This window comes from Papaver somniferum, chromosome 11 (genome assembly GCF_003573695.1).
Source record: "Papaver somniferum cultivar HN1 chromosome 11, ASM357369v1, whole genome shotgun sequence".
Lineage (NCBI taxonomy): Eukaryota > Viridiplantae > Streptophyta > Magnoliopsida > Ranunculales > Papaveraceae > Papaver > Papaver somniferum.
The window spans coordinates 61,946,553-61,959,738 of NC_039368.1; the positions used below are offsets into that span (position 1 = coordinate 61,946,553).

General features: G+C 36.0%; 1 protein-coding gene across 2 annotated transcripts; it reads right to left on the minus strand.

Annotated features, from left to right (window-relative positions):
- Positions 1-1,845: 1,845 nt before the first annotated feature.
- On the minus strand, positions 1,846-6,995 carry LOC113322173 (protein LATERAL ROOT PRIMORDIUM 1-like). Of its 2 annotated transcripts, XM_026570209.1 has the most exons (3): positions 5,260-6,995; positions 4,669-4,971; positions 1,846-2,255 (listed from the first exon to the last, which is right to left on the minus strand). In XM_026570209.1, exons 1-3 carry the CDS (start codon positions 6,041-6,043, stop codon positions 2,233-2,235), a joined length of 1,110 nt encoding a protein of 369 aa, XP_026425994.1. In that variant the 5' UTR covers positions 6,044-6,995; the 3' UTR covers positions 1,846-2,232. The 2 variants fall into 2 exon arrangements, with proteins under 2 accessions (XP_026425994.1, XP_026425993.1); XM_026570208.1 differs by lacking the exon at positions 1,846-2,255 and having other exon boundaries at positions 4,490-4,971.
- Between the last annotated feature and the right edge of the window lie 6,191 nt (positions 6,996-13,186).

Consider the following 13,186-nt stretch of genomic DNA (forward strand, 5'->3'; position numbering starts at 1 on the left):
ACTTGAATTATTGCATTTTGCAACATTTTTTGGAGTGCAACTTTGGAATTTGGAGTCTATTAAGACCTAGTCAGAGCCAGTCTAAGGGTATATTTATTAAATATCCTTAGTTTTGATACCCAATAAATATACCCTTATACAACAATATAAATACTCTTATCATTTAAATATCTTATCCATTAAAAAATAGATTACCTTAATACCCTCACTTACAATATTATTTTCCATTTAAAAATCTTATCCATTAAAAAATAGATTTTTCTATTATTTCATATCCACCAGCAGCACCATTTCACCACCACCACCACTCCACCACCACCACTTACTAAATACAACCACCAATAATATTCCACCACCGCCACACGCCACCACCATTGTTGTTGTTGCCACCACCGTCGCCGCCGCCGCCATGAATATTAGGTGTCAACAACTGAAGTTGATCCAAAAAATCAAAAGTTCAAAAATATTTGTCAAATTTGGTTGTTGATTCCATTTTTATGTTGTTGATACACAAACATTGGTTGTTGACTCCCTAAACTAAGGTCAATTTCTATTGTTGATACACAAATATTTGTTGTTGACTTCTTACACTAAGATCAATTTCTATTGTTGATACACAAATATTGGTTGTTGATTCCATTTTTCCATTGTTGATACACAAACATTGGTTGTTGACCACCATCATCACCTCCACTGCACCAAAATCCACCACCAACATCGTTATTGCAAACACAAAAATCACCACCAGTGCCACCACCACGAGATCCATTACCACCAGCACTATTAAAAGCACATCAACCACCACCGTAACAAGAATAACAAATCACAACAATTACTTCCAGATGCAACAACACCTATGACCACCACAACATCCACTAACACTATATCTACAATAACAACAGTATATGACCCTGGATTATCCTAATTTCTCTAGATTAACTAATTGGAAAATTGATCTCAAACTCCATCACCACCAACATAAAACAGTCGCAAGAACTGATACACAACTTCCTAAATCAACAATTCCAAAAACAAAGACAAAATACATCTTAATCCGATTCAGACACAGAAACTCTAAAAAAACATTTTAACATACGAACATAACTCAATTGAATTTAAAAAATCACGATTTTGATCAATTAAAAATCAACTCAACTGAACTTAGATTATACATATCTTTTAATATCACTTTTTGTTGATGTATCTTGTTTTAGTTGTTGTGGATGATTTTCATCGCATTTTTTACATCAATTCAGCATAAATCTTCTGCAAATGATGTTGAGGGATCTCGTTAAAGAAGAAGAAGCAAAACCTAATGCTAAAATCTGACATCGTTATTTTCTAGGGCATCACTTTGTTGGCGGCGCGCGGAGTTGATAGTAGTTGCAGAGGTGGTGATGATGGTGGAGGTGGTGGCGGAGGCGATTTTGAAGATGTACTGGCGGAGATGACGATAAAGAAGTTGATTTTCGGTTTTTAGTAAAGAAGAAGAAGAAGTACCGGATAGATTAGGGGTATTAAAGGAAGTATCTTCTAATCGAATTTCCTTGTTTTTAGATTATGGGTATTAATATAGTGGACAAGGATATTTTTGAAGTCCACGAGAAGGATGGGCATTTATATAATTCCCACTTTTATATACTCTCTGTTCTGTGTACTTTTAAATTTGTGTGCACGTGATAATCCAATCTCTCGCCCAAGTTAAGGGCTTGACATAAGAACAGCCGTATCATGTATAAAATTCCTGCTTATAAACCACTAAACCAGCGTCTGTAGGCCTTAGGCGCTGAAGCATGCAGTAGCCCCAGGAAAAGCATCTCTGGCTTTCGTTGCTGCAGCGACATCTCTAGAAAATTTACCAGGTCAAACTATTGCCAACTGAGACCAGGTCAAATTTATCTAAACCAACAAATTTGCAGTTGATCCAGCATGGCTCACTAAATATACACCTCATCACCAACCTGGTTTACAGAGATATTGAATCATACAGATTAATAACATTTTACATTTCCTGTAAGCTGTACCATACTTCTGAATTTGAACAAAGTAGATACATTTCTTGCACATCATCATCCATAACCGCCACCAATCGGAACTAGGATCAATCATAAGCTTGCTTGCAGACCTTGAAATCCATTGCTCATGCATCAGATGATTCTTCCTCAAAAGTGGAGATAAAAGTAACAGTGAGCGGTTGTCATCTTGTGATCTAACACTTTATTCTCCCTTTTCCTAAACTCTCTCCCATACTCTAACTGAAAAAGGTAACAGTCATAACACAATATTAAATGACCAAGCATAGAACTGAAAATCCGTCTTTAAAAACTTGAATCTTTGAAAACATCGGTGTGCAGGACCCTCATACGAGTATGAAGATGACAGCGAAATCAGGTTTAGAGGATGACACGGGAGAACATTTATGGAGTGCATAGGCTGGATAAGTAATTAATAGAAACATCATTTCCGAGATCAATGGACACTTGCTTATCAACACCCATATACAAACAATATCAGTGAACACCAAAATATCTCGCAAACCATACCAGTCAGTCAGAAATATTCACACAATATATCCATTCTATGCACCTTGTTAACATATATACATGTAGGAGTTCGATAAATGTGTTTAACACAGATGGATCTCATAGTTAAGAACTAAGGTTTGAGGCAAACTACCATCATTGTTATAAACTTAAGGAACCGAGACAGGGAAGTTCAACTAAACCTAAGTTTAGAGTCTTGGACTTACTTCAAGAATCTAGGATTACATAACATATGGAGTACCAAGACCACAGCTTTGTGTATCTAGCAATTCTCCACATAAAATCTTCAGAATATGAAAAACATACTAAAAGGTATATCTGGCTTTTCAATTTTGACATTAACATGTCCGAAAGTATTATATACGCCTAATAATTGATAACAAATACTCCAGTGCAGTCTATGAGAGTACTGGAAGCATTATCCTGCAACTTAAAAGGATTCAACTGAATATATACATATATTTCCTGTGACCTAGGCCTCACGAATTCATTACTTTACCAATGACACTCGGCGTCATGATTGTCAGTGTGGTTCTATTATAGCAGCAAACACAGGCAGAAGATATAAACAATGGGTTCGGACATGGCAAAGGTAATCATTCCAATCTCTTAGAACAATAAGAATGCCCTATACACACAATATATACGTGTGCAGAAACTTGGGAGACCCAACTAGATTACCAACATATAAGAGAAAATAGAAATAACACAACTAATCTTTTTACAGCCTAGCATTAACACAAAGTGTAACTTCCCATCAAGGATAGGAATATAAAGAGCACATACAGCTCTTGATAAGTAGTGTAACTAAGTGAAACATCATTTCAGAGATCAATGTACACCTAGCATAACGTTTATTCACACGATCCAAATGGTTCATTTTGTCAAGTATGATGTCATACAGCACCACATTCATGCAACATTTGAACAAGCATGAAAAACGAAAAGCATGAGTTACTAAAGATTTACAAATTCCATAAGCATCAAACTATTTTGACCAAGTCCTGACTTATACTAACAGCAATGAAGCATACTAACACAGAAAAAGCAGCCATCCCTGCCTATCCTAAGTATGAGTGTACAGATGCTCAATAGGATGTTAAGCTGATTGTACCCCAAGACATTAAGCCAAGTGACCAATCACACTAGGTGCTAAAAACAATGAGGTGAAGCATGGTTGAACACATCATGATATCATTAAAAATATGGGGAAATGGCAACAGAATCAGGAGGGTGGGAATAATTCAAAGTATTCAAATTAGGTCATGCATAAGAACCATAGTTTACGCATCATCATACACCATTCCGAAAAATAGGGGAATATAAACTTTTACAACAACCAAAATAGATTAAAATTAAATCTAGAGCTGGATTTTGCTGATAATGCATTAATCAAATATAAAAACGTCATTCATTTGAAAACTGTACATGGCACAATCTCTATATTGGGGGGAAAATGTGGAAACACAAAAGGTAGGCAGGAAAAAGGCATCCATATAATACTTTTCTTTCATTTCTCTGAACGACAGTGACCTCATAACAACTACTACTATGCTATTAATGAAATGTTACACTACATGTTAAATTTGTAAGAATTTCTTTAAGAAAGGTTTTTCTCTTATTTCTAGCATTACTATTACAGCTAATTTTTGGGGAACCAAGACCGACTTGGGATCAGACTAGGATAATTAATTTGTATGGAAGCATAGTTATTACGAAAAACAAATAATTCATCTGTAAAAAATAAGTAACATGGACAGTTAGCTAGGTACTAAGTGACATTTTCTAGCGTGGAGACAGATGAACATAAATGCAACTACACCTTAAAAAAGAGAACTAAAGTTACTGTACACCTTAAAACTATAAGGTCTTGCTATTAGAATACCACATGAATTGTGTTGGTGTCAAACAACGACTATGGACTGAGAAATGAGGATCCACAAAGATGAGAACAAGAGTGCTTTATAAATCAGAGAGATATATGTTTTACAAGAACACTTCACTTACAACTGGAATTCTAGGCATTATCAATTTTAGAGAACGTAACCTAAATATTGAAAACATCAATTACAGACTTGTATATAAAATTTATATTAATTTATGGCAGGTATTCTGAAACTCATACCTCCAGATCCAAGCAATCCAGTCGCAGCTCCACCATATACATCAGAATGATCTATAATTTGTGATGAAGAAGGCCAATTTTTTCCACTACCCCCCAAATGCAACTCGGATATGTTTGGAAGACCTTCATTACCACTCACTATTCCTTTATTATACAGAAATCCTTTGAACACATGCCCACCAATCTTTACAATAGCTTGGTACGCTATCTCTTCTTCCCCATCCCCAATTGGTGACACACGTACACACTTAAACGCTGCCGGTGCTTTGACTTGCTTCGGCAATGCTTCTCGAAAGCTTGGATCTGCACATACAATTAATGACCCAATTCATTCAGATTCCATTCACATTCTACCTTATATAAAAGACTTAAAAGCAAAATACATTCCAATCTTGATTCAGTAGAAAATTCATTTGCTTATGATCATCAGTAGTACTAGAGCAATACACAACAAATTCATATTTGAGAGAATTTTCTAAATGAACAACTTTTCTACTCAAATAAAAAGATACTAACATGACATAAAACAATGTTAATAAAAATAAATAAAGTAAGCAAATTCAGATAATAAGAAGATGTAGAATGACAGACCTTGGTGATGGTGACTAGAGCTGGTATCAAAGCTTCTAGGTGGAGTATTATTATTAGAAGTAGAAGTATGAGATGCAGTTTGATTCTGAGATGGAACTAGTCTCGGTTTCTTAACACCAGAAGTAGACCCAGAAGAAGTACCACCACCAACATCACCTTGCTGTTGATCATCATTTCCTAAAGGAGAAATCAACTGACGATCACGACGCCGAGATGCTGAGACCCAAGTACTCTTGATATGAGTAGAACAATCATACCCACGGCTCTTGCAACAAGTTCTACAACGGTTATGACTACAATCTTTCTTAGCTTGATTTCCACAATCATGACAGGTTTTTGTTGATGATGATGATATCATTGATAAATTAGCATTGTTCCCAGCATCAGCACCACCAGCAAAACCAGCAATAGTAACATTACCAGCTCCATGGTTGTTATTATTATTACTAAATATACTAATATTGGATTGATTAAGAGAGTTTTCATAATTGATCAAGACGGGTTTTTTAACAACAGGGTAATTCACATTATGATGGGTTTGTTGATTTTGCCATAATTGTGTAGACCCAGTTGTAGTAAGAAGGGGTATAACACCGATTCCTAGAGCCGTTGAAGAATTGTTGTTGTTTCCTGAATTGTTCATGGGATTTTGTTGTTGTTGATGATGATGATCATGAGCATAGAATGGATCTTGATGATCATGATGATTTTGTTGATGTTGCTGAAATGATGTTGCAGGAGCAACAAAAAGAACATCACTACTTCTTAATCCCACCATACCCATATCATTTTGAACTGCTCCTGGTAGAGTATAATTAATGGGTCTCCAACCACTTCCACTATTACCACCACCACCGCCACCACCATTGTTGTGTACTCCTCCTCCTGTCACAGCTGCTGATGCTGTGGATTGGTGATTTCCACCAGCTCCTCCAGAAGGACCGGCATTGAAACCAAGGGAAAGATCATCAGCAGCAAGAGCAATTGAAGAAGAAGAATTTGCCCAACCTGCAAAAGCTCCTGAATCTGACGCTAACCACCTTGTAGTAGCCACAACTACTTGTTAGACAGAAGAAGAAATTAAATAAAAACAGAGAAATTACAAAACCTATCTTTCTTTCTGTCGGTGTTCAGTATGAAGTTTGTTATGTATGGTTGGGTTGGGTGGGGACTAATCTAAAAATTCTTTCTTTCAGACACAGATTGATGAGAGAAAAGAAAAGAAAAGAAAAAAGAAACGGAACTTTTGGTGTTAAAAGCTTTAAATGTCTCTAAATAAAACACTGCTACTACTGGTACTGCAACTTCTACTTATACTTGACTCTCTGGATACTGTTACGGCCCTTTCTGTCTGTGTTCTCTGATGAGAAAGAAAAGAAAAGTATGTAATTTTTGTTTGTTTTTGAGAAATCACAGATGAGAGAAAGAAAAAACGAAACTGAATGAGACTGATCAATGAATCAATCCTCTTTCGTCCATACAGTGAGCAGCAGCAGCACAAGAAGAAAGAAACAACAACAGTGCTGTGAAATCATCAATTTAAGTCGTAAAAGAGAGAAAATTTAGCTGCAAATAAAAATGACTGACTCTCTCTCCCCCCTCCCTCTTACTCTTTGTCTGATGAGTGAAGAAGCGAAAGAGTACTACTACTCTCTCTTTCTCTCTCTCTCACACACACACACACAAAATCTAGAGAGCTATATATTCTGAACCTGTTTTTCTCTCCAGTCTTTTGGTGTTTTCTGATCCTCTACTTCTGTTGTTTAATGAGATTTTAAATAAGAATAAGGGTTTTTTACAAAAATAGGCCCATTTTTTTTTGGTGCTTTTCATTTCTAGGCCATTTTTTTTTATTTATTGGTAGACTAGTCAAGTTTTGACCAAAAGTGATGGATGGAAAGTTAGCTGCAGTTATCTTCCAGCTGTCCATATCTTCTTAGCTAAAAAGACGTTTTATTCCTTCAAATCTATTGAACATTCAGTGCTTGCTGAACTCATTGAATTGCCTGAGCATACATCATCAGTAAAGAAGCAACGCTGCACCGGTCGGAATGAATGCAACAGACATTACAGAAAAGTCCGAAGAATGGGAATGGTATTGAGACTGAAGGCCCTTTTTGCCTTATGAATAGTAACTTATTATGCATAACTTGTTATGCAGTAAAAACAACTATGCATAATTACGTAACTTATCATGCATAACCTGTTATGCAGTAAAATCAACTATGCATAACTGCGTAGCTTATCACGCATAACTGGTTATGCAGTAAAATCAACTATGCATAACTGCGTAGCTTATCATGCATAACTGATTATGCAGTAAAATCAACTATGCAGAACTGCATAGCTTATTATGCATAACTGGTTATGCAGTAAAATCAACTATGCAGAACTGCATACCTTATTATGCATAACTGCTTATGCAGTAAAAACAACTATGCATAACTGCGTAACTTTGACTGCATGACAAGTTATGCATTGTTTAGAGTATCTGCATAACCTGTTATGCATATAAAGTTATGCCTTCCCTGATGAGTGTTATTAAATCATGTTGCAGTTTCAGGAGAACTTTAGAGATGAGTACAGTGCAATGGAGTTGGAACTCTGTGAAATCGAAACTAAAAGATTGAATCGAAAAGATCTACATTGATCGATAACCAAATAGACAAGACAGACATCAACTTGGGAATAATGGTAGTTACAACCATAATATTCGATAACCAAATAGACAAGACAGACTTGTTTTTGCTTCAAAACTCAATATTGCAAACAAAGCACGATGTGCATTTTAAGGCACTTAATCATGCTTCTTAAGGTCATAACCATGGGTAAACTGGTACACTTAACTTAGCCATAATTTCAGTATATGATATAACTAAAATAGTAAATCCTGATTAGAAGTACTTACAGCATAGAAAACTTCAACTAACTCAGATGGTGTCAATGTCCAGACAGTATTTCCATCGGTGGCAGATATTCCAGCAATAACCATAAACATTGCACCAAAAAAGTATGAGTATGCAGTCACTGAAAGACTGGCCGGATACTTCAGTAGCAGCGGAGCCTGAAATATGTATGCCATACACAACTCAGTATATACAACTTCAAATACACATCTTGGTTCATTCTCAGTTTCATAACCATTTCAAAATCATCTCACCAAACCCATACTTCCTGCAACATCTCATTCATTCAGGTCATCCCATAACACCAACAGTTTCATCTACACAAACAACACCACCATTCTCTAGCTATCAACACCACCAATCTACGGTTCATGCATCTCATACAATCCTTTCACTGAGAAGAACAATTACCTCAAGATAAATCCATTCCAGCAAATATAATTCAATTCTTGTTCTTTCTTAACTGGATTCTGCAATTCTTCTCAAGGCTACAACATCCCACCAAATTATTTCATCCAACACCAAAATACTCCCATCATCACCAACAGTTCTCAATCTTCATAACAAATTCTATCGAACCCTTCTCTCGGTTTCCTGACTTCAATCAACTCCAGCACCACCACCAATCTTCTTTAATCTTGAATTACTCTTCATTGTTTCCATCAATTCAGCATCAACAGCTTCTACATACTCTTCTCGTATAACTGACATCACCAGCAATCCCTAATTCTTTGATTCATCTTCAGGACAGCTTCAATCAAACATCAATTAGAACAAACCCATCTTCTAACTTCTTCTTATTCATCCTCAAATTAAACTCTGATTCCATTTCTCAGAAACCGTAACTCAATTCCCAACTATTCTCCCAGAACTGCTTCATATCATCAATTCATCAACAACCCCTCTTTTCCTCATCCATTAAGATCTCAATTCATTTCTCAATTTCATGCCAAACCCTAACTCTGATTTTATCAGATTAATCCCGAAACCGTAAAATCTCTAATTGATTTTCTTCATAAACCTCAACCACACCATCTTCTTCAACAATCATACCACCTCAACATCTGATGTACTTAGATAGACATAACACACGACTCACAGAGAGTCAGCAGAAAACAAACGGAGGATGATATCAACAGAATCATTCAAAACCAGCACCAAGAACCCAATTTCAATTCGAATTCAACCCTAGTCTTCGATTATCGAAACCATCACTGCCAAACACCATCAATACTTTCTTCACAAACTGAACCTTAATCTACTTTGCTTCTCAATTTCTATCAAACCCTTTTTCTTCACTAATGAGCAGAAGAAAGAAAACGAAAGGAGAAGAAAACAAAGAAGAAGAAGAATGAATGAGATCGAACACGTGACTGACACACACGTGTGAAGGACATTTCAGTAATCTTACCACATGTATGAGATCTCCCTATATGATATTTTGGCGAGATATTGACAAGTCAACGCGATAAATTGACCGAGATGGTTAAAGCGGATGGAATCCGTTTAACTTGCCTAGTTTTGCAAGAAATAAAAAAAATGGCCTGAAAATGAAAGTGAGGGTCCAGACGAGTCCTACTTCTCCATATAATCCTAAAAATAACTACTACTAGTTTATAATATTTCTTCTCTTTCACTTTTTGAATGTCTCTCTCTGTTTATCTCTCTGTCTGGCGCCTAGTTAGTAAGTTCGCGAATCATTCGCGAATTTTTCTGTATCACGAATTTTACCGTTTTATTCGCGTACGTTTGCAACTCCGAACCCAAGTCGCGTATTATGTGGCATTCCCGGATTATTCGCGAACCGTTCACGAATTTTACATATTCTGAATGATACGTCCGCTTAATTCGCCATAAATTCTTTAGCTTTTAATTTTCAAAGACTCCACTTTTTGGGCTTTACTGCCTTCCGAGCATACACGACCGAATATTAGACGTGTTGTAATTTTTATGAAACAAAAACGACTGAAGAGATTTGAAGGTGAAGGTGAGAGAGATCTCAAACTCACTAACCAAGCATCTAAACCACCATACGACGTCCTCTTGGATAACTAATGTTGTATATATTATTAATATCATCATATTAAGTTTATTTTTTCTTTAAATAACTCACACATATGCATAAAAATTGGTCTATGACCTTATAAATACAAATTATTTGTTATATATAGATACCGAATTTTCAGAGCCGAACTCACATTTATAAATCGAATTATACACGTACGTATGCCGTTCCGAATTACTGACGAATCACGTCCCGTTGACCGAATTTTGGACCGAATCTGGATTTTACAAAACCGTATAATACTCGTACGTTTTCCGTTCCGTACGTTTGCCGAATCCCGAATTGCTAACTAGGGTCTGGCGTTGGCGTTTGTGTGGTTTTGGTCTGTCCAATTTTCAAAGAAGAAAGAAGAAGAAGAAAGCCAAAGTTGGGGGAGCAGTGAGTGAGAGATAGAAAAAGTGCCATCTCTTGATAATTATCATCATACAGTGACATTTTCTTCGAAACAGTGACTTTTGTTTTGTAGATTTTGTTAGTCTGCCCCATCATCCCCAAAAAGTCACATGACATGGAGTTTTGCTAGGGTGTCGTCATCTACAAGCTGCATGACATCTTTGTTTTCCACAACAATGTAAGTAGTGAACTGCCACAGTATAGTATACTGAGGACTAGTATTTGTGGCCATTAACCCAACAACAAGGCCAAGTAAATAAGTCCCTTTTGCTTCAAAAACATAAGCATGATCCCATTATTTTTTCCTTTTTTACAAGCATTACAAAATCAAGTGCGTTTGTGAAAGTAAGAAATGAAAATGTGAAACACATCTTGTCTACCACCAGCTGCTGCCCTATTTGTTTCTAGCTATAATAATAAGTGACTTACTTCCACAGTGAAAAATATTACAGTAGTCAGGTGAATTCCACAGTTGAGAATCAGAGATTATGAAATCTGCAACTGCAACCAACTACTCTAGTTCTTGCCAAAGTTAAATGTTACGCTTTTCTCCTTTTTCTCTTTTCTCATTGATCCCCCAAGGACCACAACTCCACAAATCAAATTGATATATAGTATAGTACTACTAGTATAAGCCAAATTGGCTAAATTTTATTCCTGGTCCAATTCCTGAGCATATCTCTAACAGTTTACTTGACATGTCTCTATATTTCTTCTCAAATCATGGACACCTTCTTCTTACCCTCAAACAAGGCAGTTGACCAACTCAAGAGTAATATTATACACACAAAAAAACAACCCAAGAATCCAAGATACGTTCAATTAGCTTACTGAATCTCTCACGCGTTATTTCATCCAGACATGGTTGGGGATAAGCAACACAAGGTAAAAATCAAAATCCTGTTATAACAGTAAAAAAGAATCAGTAAAATCAGCAACAATATTATACTACTGACAGGGGTATAAGTGTCAACATACCAAGCACTGAGCGGATTCTGGAGTCATTTATTAGGAAACCATAGGATCCGTCTGCTAATTGAAATCCAAGGGTCGGGGAAGTATTATCAGTAGGGTTTTTGTCTGAGAGCTAAGACCCCACTAATCATCAAAATGGGATCAGTGAGTGGAAGTGTACAAAAGTGGCCGAAAGATTAAAAAAGGGGAAAAAATAAAATCAAAAGAGACATAATTCCAGATGAATGGAGACATTATTTTAGAGATTATAATATTATGCATAGGTGATCCTGAATTGAGTGAAATTCAAAAATAAAGTTAAGAATAAATGCGAAAAAGAAAGAATAATTAAGATATATGCATTGATGAATGATTAATTAGTAGTATAATAAAGTTGTTTTAAGGAAAAGTAAAGGTCTTGTTAGATGGAAGTCGTACTCGTACGGGTTTGCAACCCTTTATACGACCACTCAAAATTAATTCCTTTTTAATTAATTAATCAGAAGCATTTTACAGAATTAGCCTTCAGAGGGAGGTGGAGATACCGATGATTGAGGGAGATGGGGGGAGAGATGAATGATATAGGGAAGGAAGTGGGGTTATGGGGAAAAAAGAAAGAGTATAGAAAAAGAAAGCGGCGCTCTTCAGAAAAGAAAAAGAAAAGAGAGCTATCAGGTTGCTAAAAATGAATACCAAGACAACACCCACTCCTCACTCCTGCTCCTCTCCCTGTTTCTCTATTTTAGTAATGAGTTTGATCCCATTTCAAATTAGGTGGTGTAGTAATAATTAATCACTTTCACCTTTTCAAAAGAAAACAGTCTTAAATCTAAAAGTCTAAACTTCAAACTAACATGAAGATTTTGGATTAACAACTGCTTGCTTAGTTACATACTTATGATTTTACTAATAGCATGAAGGTTCTACCTACACGGTTATTAACTAAACTAGATCCGTTGTTTAGTGAAGAAGTAATGAGGAGGTATTCTTGAGCCGTGTGTAACTGTGAATGTAATGGGACCCATAACCCAATACCACTGGGCATTACTGGTCTCCTCGACCTCGAGACTGTAAAAAACTAAACCATCATTCATCAGCCTAAAATGATCCCCATATCTTTTTATGCTTCTCTCTCTCTCCATTCTGCAACTTTTTCCTTAATAAACTATTTATTGAATACTCCGTTTGCAGAGAGAGTATACTCTGCAATGTGCTGATATATGGATAGAAGACAGCGTGCTTTTTCTTCTGGGATGGATGGATGGATGGACTCTAAAGTCCAAACATACGATTCCTTGGACTATTGGGTGAAGAAGAATCCAGGTTTATTAGTTAATTACTGATTTTTAACTACGCTATTTTTCTTCTCTCTTTCTAAAACCGGCTGGACTGCGGTATACCCTGAATAATTGAGGTATATCTAATAAGACAAAACTCGGGTCATTATAAAATAAAACACACCATCCCTTAACCAATTATTTTCAAAATACCTAATTTATTTTTATTTAATTAACATTAAGAATGTATTTAGGTTAATTAATTTAGTTAGTTAATTAGTTGAATTAAAATTCTCAAGTTTAGATATTGTTTGGATTGAATTCATGGATTA